At 43.3% G+C, this 19509-nt stretch overlaps 1 protein-coding gene across 1 annotated transcript; it reads right to left on the bottom strand.

Annotated features, from left to right (window-relative positions):
- Window positions 1-5835: 5835 nt before the first annotated feature.
- Window positions 5836-6831, bottom strand: LOC121438427 (olfactory receptor 6S1). The gene has a single exon (XM_041638756.1). The coding sequence runs from the start codon at window positions 6829-6831 to the stop codon at window positions 5836-5838; it is 996 nt and encodes a 331-aa protein (XP_041494690.1).
- Between the last annotated feature and the right edge of the window lie 12678 nt (window positions 6832-19509).

The raw sequence follows: 19509 nt of genomic DNA, 5'->3' as shown, positions 1-19509 counted from the left end.
AACAAGCCTTTGGAAGTTTGTGGTTGGAAGTCTTTAAGAACTTCCTGACGGGAAATATTGCGAGCAGAGCCTGACAGACTCCACACAAGGAGCCAAGGGCCAGGGTCAAGGGGCGGAAGATAATCTTAGGTGGTCTCACTGTTCATGAAGCCAGATTATTTCATTTGGGTTTTCTAGTCTTTATTTTATTTTAGGGCTATGGGTCTTTTGACGACCTGTGTATACACCACAGCATGAAATGCTCTTGGGGACGCGAGAGGGTGTTGGACTGTGTTGGAGCTCCTGGAATTGTCTTACCACAAGGTTGTAAGCCACCCTGTGGGTGCTGCTAGGAAGCAAACCAGGATCCTGTGGAAGAGCAGCAGATTCTCTTAACACAGAGGCAGCTCCTCAGTCTAAAGACAGGTTTTTCTTTTGTTGTTGTTGTTGTTATTATTGTTTTGCTTTGTTTTATTTGAGACAGGGTCTTCCCATATAACTTTGGCTCCTGGGTGCTGAGATTACAGACAGGCACCATCCTGGCCTGGCCTCTGACAGGTTTTTTTTTTTTTTTTTTTTTAAGACGATTGCAGAGGCACACAGAAAGTTTACCAAACACAGAAAAACATTCCTTTGAATCTAGCTAAGTAAGCATCAAGAACCGACAGCTCATCCTTACTGACCAGGAATTGCCAGGAGTGTCTGAGAAAGGCAGCCAAGATCCCTTAGATTTTTGCTTTCTGTTTTGTCAAATACCAAAATGTTTCATAAATCTGTTATATATGTCTACACATCCTACCTAAATCCAACAACGGCTGTCTACACGCTGGAGGAGGTAAGAACTTGGTAGCAAACTAGATGCCTTATCAGCCCCAGTCTGGAGCTAAAGGCCTGGAAGAGGCCCAGATAGTTGCTGGTTTTCTACCCTAGTTGAACCACGAGGACCCTGGGGTTTTTAATGTCTGAAAAGACAACCAGCAGCGGCAGAACCGGTCACATTCACCAACCCAGAGGCAATGAAGGCAAGCAAGCAGATCTGTCCTTTTCCCAGACCTCTCAACATCTGGGACTCCTCCTTCCCAAGGTGCTGTTGGCTCTGGAAGCGTCTTCTCCTCAGATGATCCTTCCTGGAAATGCCTCCCAGTTCCTCCCAGGGGCACGTCCCTCGGTTGATTCCAGACCTAACAAACCCTCACTTTAGCCTCCATGAAGAGCTTTGTAGATGCCCCTGTATTTAAGAAGGCTTTATCTGGGCTCATCTTGTGCTGTTTGTGTTTAAGGTGGGGTTCTTGGAAAAGTTTGCGTGTGGCTGTGATTTGAGTGACAAGTTATTTGAGCACTCGGTCTGGAGTTGGTGGGCCTGTTTGGGAAAGTTATGGGACTGTTAGGAAGTGGAACTTTGCTGGGGAAAGGATGTCACTGGGGGTGATATTTAGGTATTTATTAACCTTGCCCCACTTCCTGTCCTCTCTGTGTTTGCTGAGTGTGGATCAGCCTGCTTCCTGAACGACTCCATGCTCTGGCCATCATGCTGCCAGGCCTAGCAAAAAACCAAACAAACAACAAGCAAAATAGCACATCTTAATGTTTGTAAGAGAAAGTTCTTCACAGCATCTCAGGTGCCAGATTCCTGGCCTTCGTTGTTTTCTGCAACAGTGGAGCTCGCTGGTCTGCCTGCCTTCTCTCCACGCCTGTCCTTTCTCTACACTGGCATTAGGATTTACTTTAAAAGCATATGTTTGAACAGGGTCATGGTCATCATTTTCAGTTCCCATGTCCTTTGTAACTGGACCTGACCCCTGTTCCTTCTGGAATTTATCCACATCAGACAGCTTCACATATGGAAGATAATGTTTTTTGAGATTTTATTTTTATTTGTGTTTGTGTGTTAAGATTTATTGGCTTTGTTTTGTGAGAATGTCTGCTTCTCTGTAACGTGCACCATATGTGCAGAGACACCGGAGGAGGCCGGAAGAACTGGAATTAGAGAGGCTGTGCTAGGAATTGAACCTGGGTCCTCCAGAAGAATAGTGTGTTCTCTTAATCACTGAGCCATCTCCACAACCTCTACATATGTGTGTTTGCTTGTGTGTGCCACACGTATGTGGGTGGCTGTGGAGGCCAAAGGGGAGTGTTGGATCCTGGAAGCTGGAGTCGGAGGTGGTTATGAGCTACCTGACATGGGTGCTGAGAACCCAGCTCATATCTTCAACAAGAGCAGCAAGTGCCCTTCATCTCTAGATGTTCTCTTCAGCCTTCGGTATGCGTATTTTCACACGTCAGTGTCTCAACTCTGCCCCTCTAGTAAGCAGCCTTTGTATATGTCTTCACTTGTCCAAATGCTTTTTGCTTGCTTGCTTCCATGCTTCTTTGTTTCCGGTCCTGGGGATCAAATAAGGCCAGAACTCCCCTACTGAACTTATATCCTCAATATGCAATAGTTTGAGACAGGTCTAGCCTCAACTCACACTGGCCCAGGCTGGCCTTAAACTCAAAGTCCTCTTAGCTCTGCCTCTTAAGTCCTGGGATTACATCTATACACCAATACACCCAGTTCTAAAATGCTTTCTAAGATCTGGGAAAGGGTGGAGAGGCAGCTCAGCAGTTAACAGCATTTGCTGCTCTTCCAGAGGACCTGACCTGACTTTAACTCCCAGAACTCACATCTGGCAGCTCACAACTACCAATAAATCCAGCTCCTGGGGATCCAGTGCCCTCTTCTGGCCTCCAAGAGTACTTCACATATACAGCATATTCTCACGTAGACATACACACATATACATAGTTTTATTTTAAAGACTTAGAGCGAATGAGAACAGCTCTTTGAAAATTTATTTAAACAAAAATCAGAATTAAGTTAATTTTTACATTCCTCATTTTTTTCATAAACAATAATGATTGATCACATTGGTGAGATGAGAAAGTCTTTCCATTTTCATGGAATTTAGAATTGAGATAGTAAGAATAGTAAGAAAGTGTGGCCAGGCAGTGATGCTCCACACCTTTAATACTGGCACTTAGGAGGTAGAGGCGGTAGTATCTCTAAGAGTTCAAGGCCAATCTGGTCTACAGAGCAAGGTCCAGGACAGTCAGTGCTACACAGAGAAACCTTGTCTCAAAAAACAAAACAAACAAAACCAAAAAGAATATAGAAAGTATAATAATTTTGTCTTTTTCTGACTTATTTATTTTGAATGATGTGTATATGATTGTGTTTGTGTGTGTGTATAGGTACATGAATGTAAATTCAAGGCTAGCCTAGTCTACATAGTTAGTTCTGGGGCAACCAAGGGTACACAGAGACCACACACACACACACACACACACACACACACAAACACACAAAGAAGGAAATGAAGGAAGGAGGAGGGAGGGAGGGAGGGAGGGAGGGGGAGAGAGAGAGAGAGAGAGAGAGAAAGAGAATCACACTCTCACTTAGGTTGCTGCAGAGCTGGGCTGGCTAGGCAGTAAGGACAAGCCTTGGTGGAAGAGCGGGTGCAATATTGAAGCCGTCAGGTCATGCACTGAGGTAGAAATTGATGGTTGGTGAAAAGGGGGGAGGAAATGTCAAGGTTTCAGTCTTGAGCAGGATGAGTTAGAGAAATCTCCATGGAGTTAGGTTGACAGGAAAACTGTGAGTCTGAGGTGAGAGACTGGGCCTAGAGAAAAAGTGTCTCAACCACCAATGTGCTGTGATGTAAGTGGAAATTCCTAAAGAGAGCATAAAGTCGGGAGAAAAAAAATCCCTTGAGACACCATTATTTAACAAGAGACAGAGAGGAAAAAATGGGTTGAAGAGATTGCTTAGTGGGTAAAGCACTTGCTGGGCAGGTATGAGAACTTGAATCTTTAGAACCTGATCAAAAGCAGAGTACAAAGCTGAGCAGTGGTGGCGCACACCTTAAATCCCAGCACTTGGGAGGCTGAGGCAGGCGGATCTCTGTGAGTTCGAGGTCAGCCTGCTCTATAGAGTGAGTTCCAGGACAGCCAAGGTTACACAGAGAAACCCTGTCTCAAAAAACCAAGACCAAACAAACAAAGCGGGGTACAGCAGCACATGTCTGTAACCTAAAGTTTAGCTACTGTTGCGCACATTGGTCTCTCACACTCAGAAACACATATGCACACATCACACACACACAAGTACATACATGTATACACATACATACAAGAACAGAAACATACAAGAAATAAAAGAAAACAAGAAATTCTGACAAAGGCAGATGCAGACAGGAGGCCACTTCTATGCCATTGTGTGCATGAGGAGTGTAGGGTGATGTGTATGACGTGTGGTACGTGTGGGGGGGGTGGCACGTGCATTCCCATGCATAAACAAAGCAGCATGCTGTGTATCTCGCCGTGAGACTGGGCCTCTCACTGGATGGGAAGCTCACCACTGTCACTAGGCTGACCTTGGGATCCACCTCTCTTCCTTCCCAAAGCTGGAGCTGCAAGCACCCACAGGCAGGCTGACTTTTTACATAGGTATTAGAGATTTGAACTCAGGTCCTTGTGGAAGCAGAGCAAGTGCTTTAACCTGCTGAGTCATCTTCCCTACCACCATCATCATCATCTTTCTTCTTCTTCTTCTTCTTCTTCTTCTTCTTCTTCTCCTCCTCCTCCTCCTCCTCCTCCTCCTCCTCCTTCTTCATCTTCATCACCATCATCATCCATATCCCGGGTTGACCTCAAACTCCATGTATGTAAAAGTAACCTTGAACTTCTGATCCCTCCCAGGTAACAGGGTTAAGGACACATTATCACATTTAGTTTACAAAGTGATCGGGCTCAAACCCAGAACTTCAAGCATGCTAGCCAAGCTCTTTACCAATCAAGCTACATCCTCAGGCCTCCTTTTGATATAATAATAATTCTAATATTATTGATTTGCATGAATATTTGGAAACCTTTATTGAAAGTGTAGTCGGTCTTTAACTTTTGAGTAGAGGATATACATAGATATTCCTAAATGTCTGCTTAGGGATATTTAACAGATTCCATCCCCAGACAAAGGCACAGATGGTCAACCCTCCAGGGGTTATGATGATGAGTGGGAGAGGAAACCATCGTTTGGTCTTCATATATCTGACAGTATGAGCTGGGCTGGAGAAACGGCTCAACGGTCTCTTCCAGAGAATCCGAGTTTGGTTCCCAGCACCCATGACGGTCTCTGTGGGTCTTGATAGGGTTCACTTTCTCTGCCAGTTAAAGAATTATAAGGCAAGAAAAAAAGTCTCTCAAGTGGGACACAGCAGTAGAGAAATCTCAACTATGAAAATGGGAGCAGACAGTGTCAGTTGAAGAAAGGTGTTTGTCGGGGGTTGAGAAGATACACATGTTTCAGACACACAAAGGAAAAGACCTTCTGCGAAATAGAGAGGACACCCAAGGAGCAAAAAACAAAAAACAAACAAAAACCCAGTCTCTTCTACAGGGCTAGGGTCTCTGAAATCTCTAAAGAGTGTCCCTCCCCTAATGGGCTGATCAGTTCGAGGAAAGATGAAAGACAGAATAGTCAGCTGGCCCATGACTGCTGTGTAGCAAGTCAGTCAGCCGAGGGCCAGAACGGTGAGGAAGCAGCCAGCCATCTTGGGAGTCAGCCACCTCTTACCTAGCATGGCCTCTCGCTGTGTCTGCCCACCAGAGAATCTAATTCCTGCTCTCTCAGTGCACGCCCCATTCCCTCACACAGACACGTAACTAAAATAAAAATAAAATATTAAAAATAGCATGCGCTGGTATTCTTGGGCATAAGGTAGAGTTTTACCTGAGAAGGAACTTTAGAGTGGGCGTCTTTGACCCTCTCTGAGGCTTCTTTCATGGCAGAGGGGATGCAGGGATTTGAGTCCCTCTATCTCAGCTCACTGTCTTCTTCCTCAAACTTTCGGAAAGGAAGGAATTTTCTGAGAGCTCTGCTCTGACCTTCCTGAACATGTCTGTCAAAGCTTCCTTGACTCGATCGTTGCGCAAGGCATAGATCACCGGGTTCAGCAGGGGCGTCACAAACGTGGTTATCACAGTCACTGACCAGTTAGCGTCCACGGAGCCGCTCTGGGACGGCCGCACATAGAGAAAAATTGCACTGCCGTAGAAGAGGGTGACCACCATCAGATGCGAGCTGCAGGTGGAGAAGGCCTTCTGCCGGCCCGAAGCGGAAGGAATCCGTAGGACAGCCAGGACTATTCGGGCATAGGACGCGGCGGTGATGGTGAGGGAGGACACAATGACCAGAAAGGCCAGAGCAAAGTCGGCCTCCTCCAGTTTTGTGGTGTTGGCGCACGCCAGGTGCAGCAATGGGCCACTGTCGCAGAAGAAATGCTTCACCACAGCACCCTGTCTGCAAAAAGGAAGCAAGGCCACGGCCACCGTGGGGCCGAGCACGGGGAGGAGTCCCCCTACCCAGCAGGCCAGGGCTACACGAACGCACACGGCTCCACTCATGAGCAAGGGGTAGTGCAGAGGACGGCAGATGGCCAGGTAGCGGTCCACAGACATGACCGCCAACAGCAGGAACTCGGAGGCCCCAAGAAAGAAGTAAAAATAAAACTGAGCGATGCACGCGGCAAAGGAAATGGTGTGTTGTTTCGAGAGGAAATTGCTCAGCATCTTAGGGATGATGACAGATGTGATCAGAATCTCGAGGCAGGACAAGTTACTCAGGAAGAAATACATGGGCGTCTTCAGACGCTGATCGGCGCCCACCGCCCCCACAATCAGCACGTTGCCTGTTAGGGTCAGCAGGTAAATTAGAAAGAACACAGAGAACAGTTCCACGCCTGTGCTGTTCAGGTTCGGGAAGCCGGCCAGGACAAACTCTGTAGTCCGGTCGCTGTGGTTCCCACATGGAGCCATTGTGATCTCTCCCACCTGTAAGACAAAATGAACGTGGTCGTGATGGAGGCACGCATCCTGAAACTCAAGGTCGTTATCTGATTACAGAGCAGGAGAAATTCCCCCTAAAAGGCAGCTTGCGCTTAAGAAACTGTCAGGAACCTGTACCTCCACAAGTCTCATTCTCAAATCTTGACGGATGGTTCTTTGTGGTGAAGAGAAAACTCTCTGAACGTCTGAACTGGGTGAAAATATGAGGACATGATTCTGGAAAGAAACAGCTGCGGCTGACGCCTGCTTTTGAAGTCTTCTGTCTCTACTCACTGGGCTAAGAACACTGGGTTCCTCCGTTGCATTATTTATTTATTTATTTTGGTAAGAAGCAAGTAAATAACAGGACACAGGATTCAAAAGAGTTTCCCATGCCAACCTAACAAATGAGGTGGATGAGAGTCAGAATTAGGCCTGGTTTGCCACCACGTTGGAAAGATGATCAAGGAATGGAGCCCTTGCTTGCATTTTAATTACTAACTAAACAATTAGCAGTAGAAGCCGGGCCATTTTATACACCAATTCTCCCTTTTATGGAGAATTTTCATAATGAACGAAGAATTTAACCAAACTCAGATTTCCACAAAATGCATTTCTGAAGCAGGTTGTACTATGTGAAGAGAGGACACAATAGTAAACCACATTACTTCATGCAGTTAGTCTGCTGCCTTTAAGCTCAGTGCTTGTTAATATGAATATGAGTTCATAAAGGTTTTTCCAATTTGTGACCCTTTCCCTTCTGAACCACAGTCCAGAGTGTTCCAAAACCAGCTCCACTGGACTGTCAGAAACAGAGCCACAAATTCCTGGCTATAATTAATTAAATTGGAAACCGAGTTGATTTAAGTCCTTCCAGTCCCACCAACTAAAAAATAAATAAAAATAGCCAACATGGTGGTATTCTGAAGTCTCTGTTAAAAAAAGATAAGGAAAACATGGAAGAAAAAACTAATTAAAAACTCTCAGTAGCAAAACATCAGAATTATTTTTAAAAACATTGATTCTTCTCCAGCCGCGCCATTCTGAACATACCCAACCATCCAATGCCGAGCCACACCTTGGACTCTTGACCCTCACTCCACTCTCTTCTCCTTCCTCACCTCTGTGTGCATGGGAAACACTGGTACCTTCTGTCTAGGACAGAGCAGCTTCGTGACCTTAGGGGCTCACCCAGTGTCAGTCCTCCCTCCAGCTTTTACAGAAATCACAGTGTGTAGGTCAGGGCTGCCATGCTACCTCTGCTTTCATCGCGTGCCACATCCTGGCCTTGGCAACTCAGAGACAGGCCACATTGCTGGAGATAAAACAGCAAAGTTGGGGCTTGTGACAGGAGGAGATAGTGCTGCTGTGTGTAGAATGCTAAGAAGGACATCAAAACTGAGCCTCAGTGGGGGAAGTAGTACTCTCAAGAAAGACACACCAGAAATCCACAGTCTCAAATGAGACTTGAGGGGAGAGAGGCATTTCCACAGAAGCAATGCATTTGACCTAAGAACAGAAAGTACTGGGTATCTAACGCAGACCTATTCTCAGCCCTCTGTCATTCCCTGTGAAGTCACTTTCTGGCCTAAGCCAGTCTTTATCTGAAGTGACTCACCGGCTCCCAAATGCCGTTCATATCTTCATAAGTGTAGGACCCTGAAATATTGATCTTTCCCAGTTTATTTGTCAATGTCCCCTCCATCCTTTGGTTCATCCACAAACCTGTGGATGCTGTGACGCTGACAGTAACCTGGTATCCTCGGAGTTCCAAGGGATGGGGGCTGAACTTGGGAAAACAAAGGGAATTGGGTACCACCTCTCCCCTTGGGCTTCCGCCCTGGCTTAACCTCTGGTGCTGATCTGCTGTCTGGTGAGCACAGGGCTTTCTGACCCTGAGGAGGTGCTACACTGTTCCTTTACAAGCTTGCTTTGTTTGATTGCTTGTTTTTTGAGACAGCATCTCACTAAACAGGCCTGCACTTGCTGTGTAAACTAGGCTGGCCTTGAATTCAGAGATGGGTCTGCCTCTGTCTCCTGAGTGATGTGGTTAAAGGCATAAACCACCATTCCTGGATATACTTCTACAACACGACCAGTGCTCTCGGCCGAGCTGGTTCAAGGCATGAGAACGACAGCTGTCTCAGAGCTCTAAAGTGTCACTACTGGGCAGTGGCTGGATGGCAAGGGGTGTACGCAGAGGGTCACTTCTACACTGAGAATACAAGACACTTACCAATAGCTGGTTTCATCTCTAGTAGCACTATCTTTCTTTCCTTGTCTTGCTGATGGATTTCAGGTAGAGAGTCTCCATTTTCTGCTCTTAGACCCCATTCTTCCTGGCTCCTGGTTTTAGACTGAGCGCAGGGAAGAGCCCTGGAGCCCTCTGATAGATCTCTGTACTGAAAGGTAGATCCTCTATGAGCGGCTTCGGCTTCTGGTCAGGAAACAAGACTTGATCAAGACGTGAGGAGCTTACCAAAGAAAAGGGGAGAGGGTGAAGGTGCAAACACGGCCCAAGGGTCTCAGGAGAAATTTATACTTCTGAGGCAATCCTAGACCCTGCCTGGTAAATCTGGAAAGGAGACGAGAAATGCTTTCTTAATGAAAGCCGTCAGCTGTCCCGCCAGGTGGCCGTGAAAGCAGGATTAACTGTGGAAGTGAGGGAAATCACAGCATCTGCCCACATCAACTGCCTCTCTCTTCATGACACTCAGGGACAAACGTGTAACCCCAGTAACACAGACATCATCTCTTCACCCTGAGGACTTAAAATGATAGTGTGAATCTTTCCCTTGGGTTCTATGGCAGAAAATAACGGGAGACCCAAGGGTGTGATAAGATAGTAAGACTCTATACCGTCTCTCTTCTGTTGCTTCTCCCTGCCATATTCTTTATATCCTACCAAACATATCACATGTGACCCCACACACCCTAAACACTGCCAAGGATCCTGGATCTCTGTGTTTCCATCATATGCTCCTTACTGGAGATTCGACTCTGGTTCAAACCTCAGTTCCCTCAGTTGTCCTGCCCTTTCCTCTCCTTCCCATCTTCCTGACCATTCTGATGCCTTCCCTCCAGCCTGCTAAATCGTGACTTCTTTGTCTTGGCCTATCTTCTACTCTCTTAATAACCAGTGTGCCAAGAGTTTGCCTTTGCATTCTGGCACGAGCCTCACTGCTTAAACCCAGCAAGTGTGCTAAGTTGCTCTGAACTCCAGACTGAAAGAGTAACTGCTCTTCTGAAATAAATATGATTTGGGTTTTGATTCAGCTTTCTAGGGTCGGTTTGACTGAATGCATCCTTTCTGGACATAACGCTTCTGAGAGCATGGGAGACAGCCTTAATGAGCCAGCCTGGAGGAAGGGAGCAGCCATCAGTAGACTGTGAGGGAAGGAGCCGGAGCGGGCTGGAGGACTGGAGAGCTGCCACACCAAGTCAGAGAAAGCTAGAGGGAAGGACGCATCTGTACAAAACTTTAACCCTTTGCTGAAACAGAACCTAGTGCTCATGCATGTAATCCCAGCACTTCGGAGGACTGCCATAAATCTGAGGCTAGCTTGGGATATATAATAAGATCCTGCCTCAAAACAAAACCTCTTGGTTAAAGTTACTGAAAAAAAGAAAAAAGAATGAGGTGAGATATTTTTTTAAATACAGAACTAGTTTTTCAAAATTTAAATTTTTGGCTAGTATACAGAAAAATTGGTTTCCTTGAGATGCTTTCATAATACATATTATTATTATTTTAAAAAATTTATTTATTCATTATGTATACAGTGTTCTGCCTGCAGGCCAGAAGAGGGCACCAGAACTCATTACAGGTGGTAGTGAGCCACCATGTGGTCTTTGGGGATTGAACTCAGGACCTCTGGAAGAGCAGCCAGTGCTTTTAACAACAGCCCCTAATACCCTTCCTCATGTCCCTTCTTAGTTTCTTGTGAGTGAATGCCCTGCCACGTTCCGATTTCATGGCACACACATCCTATTATCCTCTCTTGTTCCCTCTCTTTAGCTTTCTATAGTCGCTTCCTATCTCCATAGCCTACATACATACATAAACAATATGTTTTGTACAATGTGTGTATAAATTTAAATCTAGAACACGCATACGAAATAAAACGTATTTGTCTTCTGAGTTTGGCGTCTTTCCATTTTTTTCTATTAATGTCATTTCATTCAAATTTTACAGCTGAAGATGACTCCATTGTGTGTATTTACCCAATTGTCCCTTTTCTGTTTGTCTGTTGATTGCTGTTTGACCCTATTTCTTAGCTGCTGCGAATACAGCAGCAATGAAGGCAGGTGTGCAAGGATCTCTGTGGCCTGCTGACTTGGACTCCTTGGGTATGGCTGGATTATATGGGGGTAGTTAGTACTTTGGAGAGTCTCCATATTTATCTTCATATAGGCTGTGTCAGTTTATACTCTTACCAAGAGTAAATGAAGATTCCTTTCTTCTTATGTCCTGGCTAGCATTTGCTGTCCTTTATCTGGTTGGTGATTCCAACTGGGGTGACGTAGAATCTTGAAGCAATTTTAATTTTTTTCATAATGGCAGGGATATTAAACACTTTGAAATCTTTATTGGCCATTTGTATTTCATTTCCTTGGAGAGCTACCTACTCAATCCATTAGCTTATGTATTAGTTATATGATTTTTGGTATTAGTTATATGATTTTTGGTATTTAACTTTTGGGTTCTGTATAGTTTTCAAACATTGATCTGTCAGACACAGTAAAGATTTTATTTTTTTCCATTCAGCAGGCTGGGTCCTCTCTCCAGTGCCTGCGTCCTTCGCGGCACTGAAGATCTTTTGGTTTTTTTCGAGACAGGGTTTCTCTGTGGTTTTGGAGCCTGTCCTGGAACTAGCTCTTTTAGACCAGGCTGGTCTCAAACTCACAGAGATCCGCCTGCCTCTGCCTCCCGAGTGCTGGGATTAAAGGCGTGAGACACCATCACCTGGCGGCACTGAAGATCTTATGCAATCTTGTTTGTCAGTTCTTAAGATTATTTCCTGTACAATTAGAATCTTTTCCAGTAAGTCCTTGTCTATTCTTGAAGAGTTTTTCCTGTTTTCTCTAGCAATCTCAAAGTTTCAAGTCTAATCCTAAGGCATTTCATCCATTTTGAATGAGTTTTTCTTCAGGGTAGGAGGGTGGTTTCATTCTTCTACATGCAGACATGCATGCAGACATGCGATTTTTCTAGAACTATTTGCTGAAGAGACTTTTCGTACCAGAATATGTTTATGATGCCTTTGTTAACAATTAAGTATTAAAATTACAGAGCTACTTGCATGAAAATGGCTTTGGTACTCAGGTAATAATACAGTCAAACCTAGCTGATCATATAACAGTAGAACATACTAGAAAAAAAGCTTTCTTATTATTGTGATGTTTATATGCTTATGATATTTTAGATCTTACCTTTAAGGTACATGCACATAGTACAAAAACAAAGCTACATCAATGTATAGGCTAACAGCGCGAGGTACAGCTCACTGTGCTAATGACATGTATAAACCCACTGTGTAGAAACTACTTCTGCTCCCTCCTGTGCCCACACCCACTCATTCCCCATCATCCAATTAGCCATTTTCATTATTTTTGTGTGGATTCTTCTATTTTTTCTGATATATGACAGCAAAAGGCAAAAATGTTCCTGTGTTTTTCATGATTTTCAGAGTCTGTGCTGTGTCTTTGTTTATAAGATATCCTGCAAAAATCTCCTTTCTCTGGACACTGAAAACAGGTGGGGAATGTTTTAACTCAGATTATTAATGTGGAAAATCTATTCGTTACTTTATGCTTTTCTGGAACAAAATATCTAACCAAAGCACCTGAGGGAAGAAAGGGATTGTGGCTCCCGTCACAGTCAGGACAGCATGGTGGTTACGTCGGCAAGGTCTCACCGGGTAGCCCTGGCCTGAACTCACTGTCTTAGAACCCTGCTGCCACTACTTACGAAGTGTTGGGACTAAAGGCCTGCTCCACCACACCTGGCTCCCTTTTCCCCCTCCAGTTTAGGACCAAGGAATGATGCCACCCACATTTAGGGTGGGCCTTCCCACATCAATTAACTCAACCTAGAAACTTCTTTTCAAATATGTCTGGAGATTGGTTTTCCCGATGATCAAGCCCCATCCAGTTGACAATCAAGTTTAGCCGTCACAATGAATCTATTGTGCTAAATGAGCTGCAATCTTCTTGAAATAAACTTAGGTTCTAATCATTGCTTATTGGGTTTCCCCCTCAGTTTTCCTCATTTGTAACAACTATTGCTATAAACTACATAAAAATTAGTTATGAAAATTCACACATCTGGGCTTTTCTTCAAAATCAAATGGGAATATAAATAAAACTGGCTTGGCCATGAATTAGTGATCTGTAGAACTACATGTTGGTAATACCATGATTCATTGTACTAGTCTGGCTATTTTTAGTATGCTTCAAAATTTCACAATAAGAAGCCTTAAAAATGTGAGGTAGTGGAGGTAGGCAGGCAGCTCAGCTGGTGAGATGCTTGTTTTGCAAGCATGAGACCTGAGCTTAGATCCCCTAGGCCTACATAAAAGCTGAGAGTGGTGGCATTTTCCTCTTGTGGAAAGGAAAGGACAGGAGAGATCCTGGAGGCTGCCAGCCAGCTGGTCTTACAGAACAAGTGGGCTCCACATTCGGTGAGAAACCTTAGAAAGTAGGCAGAGAGGGATAGAGGAAGAAATCAGGCAGGAGCCTCTGACTGCCACAAACATATGTGAGCTCCTCACAGTCCTGACATCACGTCTTCCCCACCATAAAGGGCTGCACCTTCAGACTGTGACCAAAATAATAAACCTCCATTCCTTAAGTTGCTCCAGAGATGGCAGGAAGTAACTAAGGTGTGTTCCACATACGGATTACCTCAGTTTGAGCTTTTCTCATCTGCTCTGCTCTAGCTACCTCTCTGGGGCTGTGATAACACTGTGACCAAAGCAACTTCAGGAGGAGTTGTTCGGGCTGACGGGGTGACAGGAGTCTGTCGTGGGGGGACGCACGGCAGCATGGCCAGCGTAGCTTCAGGATCAGGAAGCCAAAAATTCCAATGGTAAGGAGGAACCAGAGAGAGGGAACTGGAAATGGCATGAGGCTTTTAATCTCAAAGCCTGTCCTCCAGTGATGTACTTTCTCCAGTAAGGTTCACCACGTATCCTCCCCTCGCCCCCCCCCACCCCCGCCCCTGCAACAGAGCCACCACCTGGAGTGTTGAAATACCCAAGCCCATGGGGAAATTTCTCACAGAGACCTCTGCAGAGAGGGGAGGATGGAGATGAGTAAGCACATAATAGTGGCAATCCGAGAGATGACTGAGTTTGGAGAAATAAAGTATCTCCTTGGTTAAAAACTAAAGTCAGAAATACCTCCCTAAAGATAGAAACTAATTCTGCAGAATTAACCAATCAGTCTCTGGGGAATGTCAAATGCCATGGGGTTTTACAGATCCCAGGAATGCAAACTGATAATGAACTCCTAAGGGAATTCAGGTTTATCATCAGAAGTAACCTGCTTCTGGGTCCAGACAGTGTGGAGGCAAGGTAGAAACTGAAGAAGACAGAGAATCTCGGTTAGGAAGCAGAGATTGCATTAGAATAATGGTGGGAACATAGAAGTTTCCTTTTCATTATGACAGATTCCTTAAAATTAATTATTTTTCTTTTGTCCCATTAAAGTTTTTACAACATAGAAAGCAAGAAAAAAAATGTTTCCACAAAACGATACAACAGTTTAGCTCTGTGCAGACTGCTGTAGCAAGCTGCCAGGAACCAGGCAGGCTGGAGGTAGAAGCCAGTGGCTGGGCACTTGACTAGCAAAGATGACTCCAGTCTTGGCCCACAGCACTGTGGAAACAAACAAACAAGCATTTATTTTCTCAATACTGAAGACAGAAGCTGGGAGCCAGGGTCGTAGTGGTGAGGCACTGAGCGTTTAGAGGAGTTTTTTTCTGGTTTTCTTGCCCTCATCTGAGGAGAGCCTGCTATCTCTGTCTCCATCTTAGAACACAGGCGCTAATTCCATTGATGAGTGTTCTACCCTGTGCTAGTCAGCTTTCGGTCACTGCGACAGAAACCTAAGATAAGCAACTTTCAAAGATGTTATATCTGGTGTGGGTTCACAGAGTCTGTGGATCGATGGCGCGGGGGTGGGGGGACACTCTGAGTGTGGTCTTAGCCTTCTCCAGCAGCAGGGGATCAGCCTCTGGCAACTGATTCACTGTAGCTTAGCAAAGGGCTTTTTTATTGTTACCCAATTCACACCTTTAGCAAGCCAGTTTCTGTACACCAAGACCTAATCTAAGGTCTCCGAAGGATGCCACAAACAAATTCTCAGTTAGGAGACAACTTGGTTTGCTGAGTTCTTCCTCAACCGAGTTTTGCATAGGCTTGGCATCTTTAAAGGAAACCCATTCAAGAATTATATATTCCAAAAAAAGGTTAACGGAGACAAAGGTAACAGTCACGTAAGGCAGACCAAAGCTAGACGCTAACATTTCCAGATCAAACCAGCTTCAGAAACCTGCAGGAAGTCCCATAACAGAAAAAAAAAACACTTCATTTAGCTCACAAATTTTTTGTTTGGTTGGTTTTAGAACAGTCCTGGCTTCAAGTTCACTGCCTCTGCCTCCTGAGTGCTGCCGTTCAAGGTGAGCACCTCCATGGTGTTGAGGATTAAAGCGAGGAACATGTACATGCTAGGCTGTTGTGATACAACTGCTGTTCTGACCATATTCTCCTGTTCACCAGAGATGTGTGATCTCACAGCAAGCCTGTTATAACCCAAATAAATCATCCTGATTTTTAAGTTCATTGTGTTAACAAGCTTTCAGGTGCCGCCACAAAATAACTGAAACAAACATTTTTAAAAAGTTTATTTTGGTTCTTGGTTTCAGAGGTTTTCAGTTTATGGTCAAATAACTCTGTTATTTTTTTAAGGGATATTGAATACCTCACGATTATTTTTAATTTAATTAAAATATAATTACATCATTTTCTCCTTCCTCTCTTTCCTCCTACTCCCATGAAGGCGTAAGTCATAAACAATGCCACACCAGTTTGGAATTATGATTAATAGGGTGGTATTTATTTAAAGGGGAAAAAACTTACAGATCACTGTCAGCCCTCTGCGCAACCAGGAAGTGAGTCTAGTCGCCGGTGGAGCAGGAAGTGAAGAGAGAGAGGAGAGGGAAGTGGCAGCTTTTTTAAAGGGAGAGAGACCACGCCCCAATGGGCGGGTATCTCAGCAGCGATAGGCTGGAGGAGTGGGAGGACCTCCCGTAACACCTCCCCCTTTTGTTTAAATAAGAGAATTCTAAACCTACTATGAAATTATATACAATAAGTACAAATATCCTATTCTAACTACCTTAGGTCTTGTATAATAAATAACTTGGCCAAGTCATGAGAGAAAGTAACTGCATTTATATAGTCTTCAACCCCATTGAAGATCTGAGAAGGGAAATAATGTTACCTGGGTAATTAGGAAGTTCAGTAAAACAACTTCCAAAACATGCAACAAATCACAGAGACAACTAGCTACCTAGGCAATCACCCAAGTCACACTAGCAGCATTGAAGCAACCAACATTGGCTAAGGCCTAACATAACTGACATACCATTTTCAAAGGCAAGCAACTTTTCAAAACTATCTTACCCTGTCTTGGCAGGATATGACAGCCCTGTTTTATCCATTGATGCATGCTCTGTATCTTTGTCAGTGGTTGAGGTATGGGCATTTCTTTGCCCCAAGGCCAGTTCTGCCAAAAAGAAGGCTCCAGGTGGAGTGTCTTTGGTGCTCAACATTCTCTCGGGAATAGAGTGGTGTTGCCAGGAGCAATTGTGTCTCACTACCACAAAACTCTGAGTTAGATTAAAGGCCATTTTCTACAGCTCTTTGAAGAAGTTGAAGATTATCTATCTATACTGAGTATAATCTCTATATACCTAAAGAACCTGATTAGTCTAATTATAAATGACAAACTTAGATGACTATTAGTCTATATAATTCTCAATATCTATCTAACTTAAAGACTAAGACAATAAACGACTGTGAAACAAATGAGGACAATGACCTCCAAATATAAACAATGTACAAATATACATTGCAGTAGGTAAATATATATCAATACACAAACATTATATAAGTATCTTAATCAGAGGTAGAAATTTACACTGCAATATGGTAAATATATACAATATATATCAATACAATATATGTTAATACATAAAAAATGTTTTAAACAGAGGTAGAAACATGCATGCTTACAATAGTCAATATAATTTAACTTTGTGTCAATATACAAGAATCTATACCAATATATTTGTCTAAAAACAGTAACTCACAATTACAAATCTATTATCCCATCATCCCTCTTTTTTTTTTCCAAAATGATCCCTGAGCTTATAAAATTCCTCCCCCAACCCTTAATCGTATACTAATTATAATCAACCCCTAAATGATGTCCCTAAACCCGAGGGCAAACTTTACTGGGAGAGGGGACGTCGTCCTCTAGAATTACTTCCAGCTGTCATGGGGGCGACGTTCTTTCTGGGGTATCCTGTGAAAGTAAAATGATGGTTAAATTTCAAGATCAATGTCTTTTAAAATTGCCAATAGTCTCTGAGTATTTTGTGCAGGTCTGGCCAAAATGTTGTATAAGATGTGCACTATTTCAGCTAACCAAGTTGGAACTGTCTTGTGCAGCTGGTATCCAAAGCAGGTCTTGTAGTAGCGCTATCAGTATCATGACGTCATATCAACCAGGTGGAGTTGTTGTTATGGGGCCCCATCTTCTTCCTGGGAACTTCAAATGTCACTTCAGGAAAAACTCATTGTTCATTGTGAAAAACGTAAACATTAATCATATAGACATATATATATATATATTCAATGAAAGGCATGATAGATATATTCAGTGAAAAGTATGATACATATGAAGAAAAGCAAAGATGTTTTCTAAACTCATATTTCTTTCTGTCCCACATCATGGCTCTTGACATGAGACAGAAACTCCAGAAACTCTGGGTTTTTCTCTTACTAACAGGCTTGGAATTGGAGAGGGACTGAGCCAGAGTCCAACTTCAAAACCAGCTTTATAAATTTAGAAATATGGTTTAATTTTACTTAAACAACCCATTCAGTTTTCTTGATATTTCCTATTGGGCAGGTATTTTTCCATCTGTCAGTATCCAAATATCCAGGGTCCCTTGAAGTTTTCAAAGATGAGTGTTTTCCTGTGGAGATAAGAACAGAACCCTGCCCCCATTCTATATGTTTTTCTTACCACCTGTATGAATATCATCATTGTGGATAAGTTGTCATTTCTCCTTTCCAAGAGGTTTCTTCTCTTCAAATCGAAACTTTATTAATTTTGATGGTAACCACAATTTTTCTTCTCCTGTGGAAACAAGAACAAAACCCCTTCCCCAGCGTAGCTTATCTCCTGGCCTCCATTGAGAGGTCAGCACATCTTTGAAATAAATCGGTTGATTTAGTTCAGCAGACTTTTCCATTATCCAATGTCTTTCTGCTGCTGCCGTTCCTTTCTCATTAGCGTTAAGAAAATTCAAAGTTAATAAAGCATTATGTAATCTATTTCTGGGGGTATTTTCAGTCCCTTTCTGTTTGTTCAGCATATCCTTTATTGTACGATTTGATCTTTCTATAACTGCCTGACCTGTAGGATTATTTGGTATACCTGTAATGTGTTTTATATTATAATAATCAAAAAAGCGTTTCATTTTCTTAGATACATATGCTGGACCATTATCTGTCTTTATTTGCGCAGGTATACCCATGATGGCCATAACTTCCAATAAATGTGTGATTACTGAATCAGCCTTTTCTGAGCTCAGGGCAGTAGCCCATTGAAAACCTGAATATGTGTCTATGGTGTGGTGTACATATTTTAATTTACCAAATTCCATAAAGTGGAACACATCCATCTGCCAGATTTCATTTCTCTTAGTACCCTTTGGGTTACTCCCTACAGGCAACGGTGTTTGATTATAGAAAGAACAAGTAGGACATCTCTTTATAATGTCCTTAGCTTGTTGCCAAGTAATGGAAAATTCTTTCTTTAGGCCTTTACTATTGACATGATGCTTCTTATGAAATTCTGAGGCCTGCAACACACTTCCAATCAATAATTGATCAATCTCAGCGTTGCCTTGGGCTAGAGGACCAGGCAGACCTGTATGGGACCGGATGTGTGTTATGTACATCGGACAAAGCCTGTTCCTGATTATGTCTTGTACCTGAATAAACAATGAAGTCAACTCTGTGTCATCTGGTATAAATTCAGCGGTTTCAATATGCAAGATAACTCTTTCTGCATTTTGTGAATCTGTAATGAGATTAAGAGGTTCTTTAAAATCCCTTAGCACCATAAGAATGGCATATAATTCTGCCTTCTGGACAGAATTATAAGGGCTTTGTTCCACCTTACTCAATTCATCTGACTTGTAACCTGCTTTCCCTGATTTATTTGCATCAGTATAGAACATACAAGCTCCAGTTATTGGAGCATCACGTACAATTCTAGGAAGAATCCAAGAAGTTCTTTTTATGAGGTTAAGTCTACCACTTTTGGGATAGTTGCTATTAATTTCTCCCAAAAAATTAGCACAAGCTC

This window comes from Microtus oregoni, unplaced genomic scaffold (assembly GCF_018167655.1).
Source record: "Microtus oregoni isolate MIOR12 unplaced genomic scaffold, Mior012 000056F_ref0000123, whole genome shotgun sequence".
Classification (NCBI taxonomy): domain Eukaryota; kingdom Metazoa; phylum Chordata; class Mammalia; order Rodentia; family Cricetidae; genus Microtus; species Microtus oregoni.
This window is presented reverse-complemented; position numbering and strand designations above follow the sequence as displayed.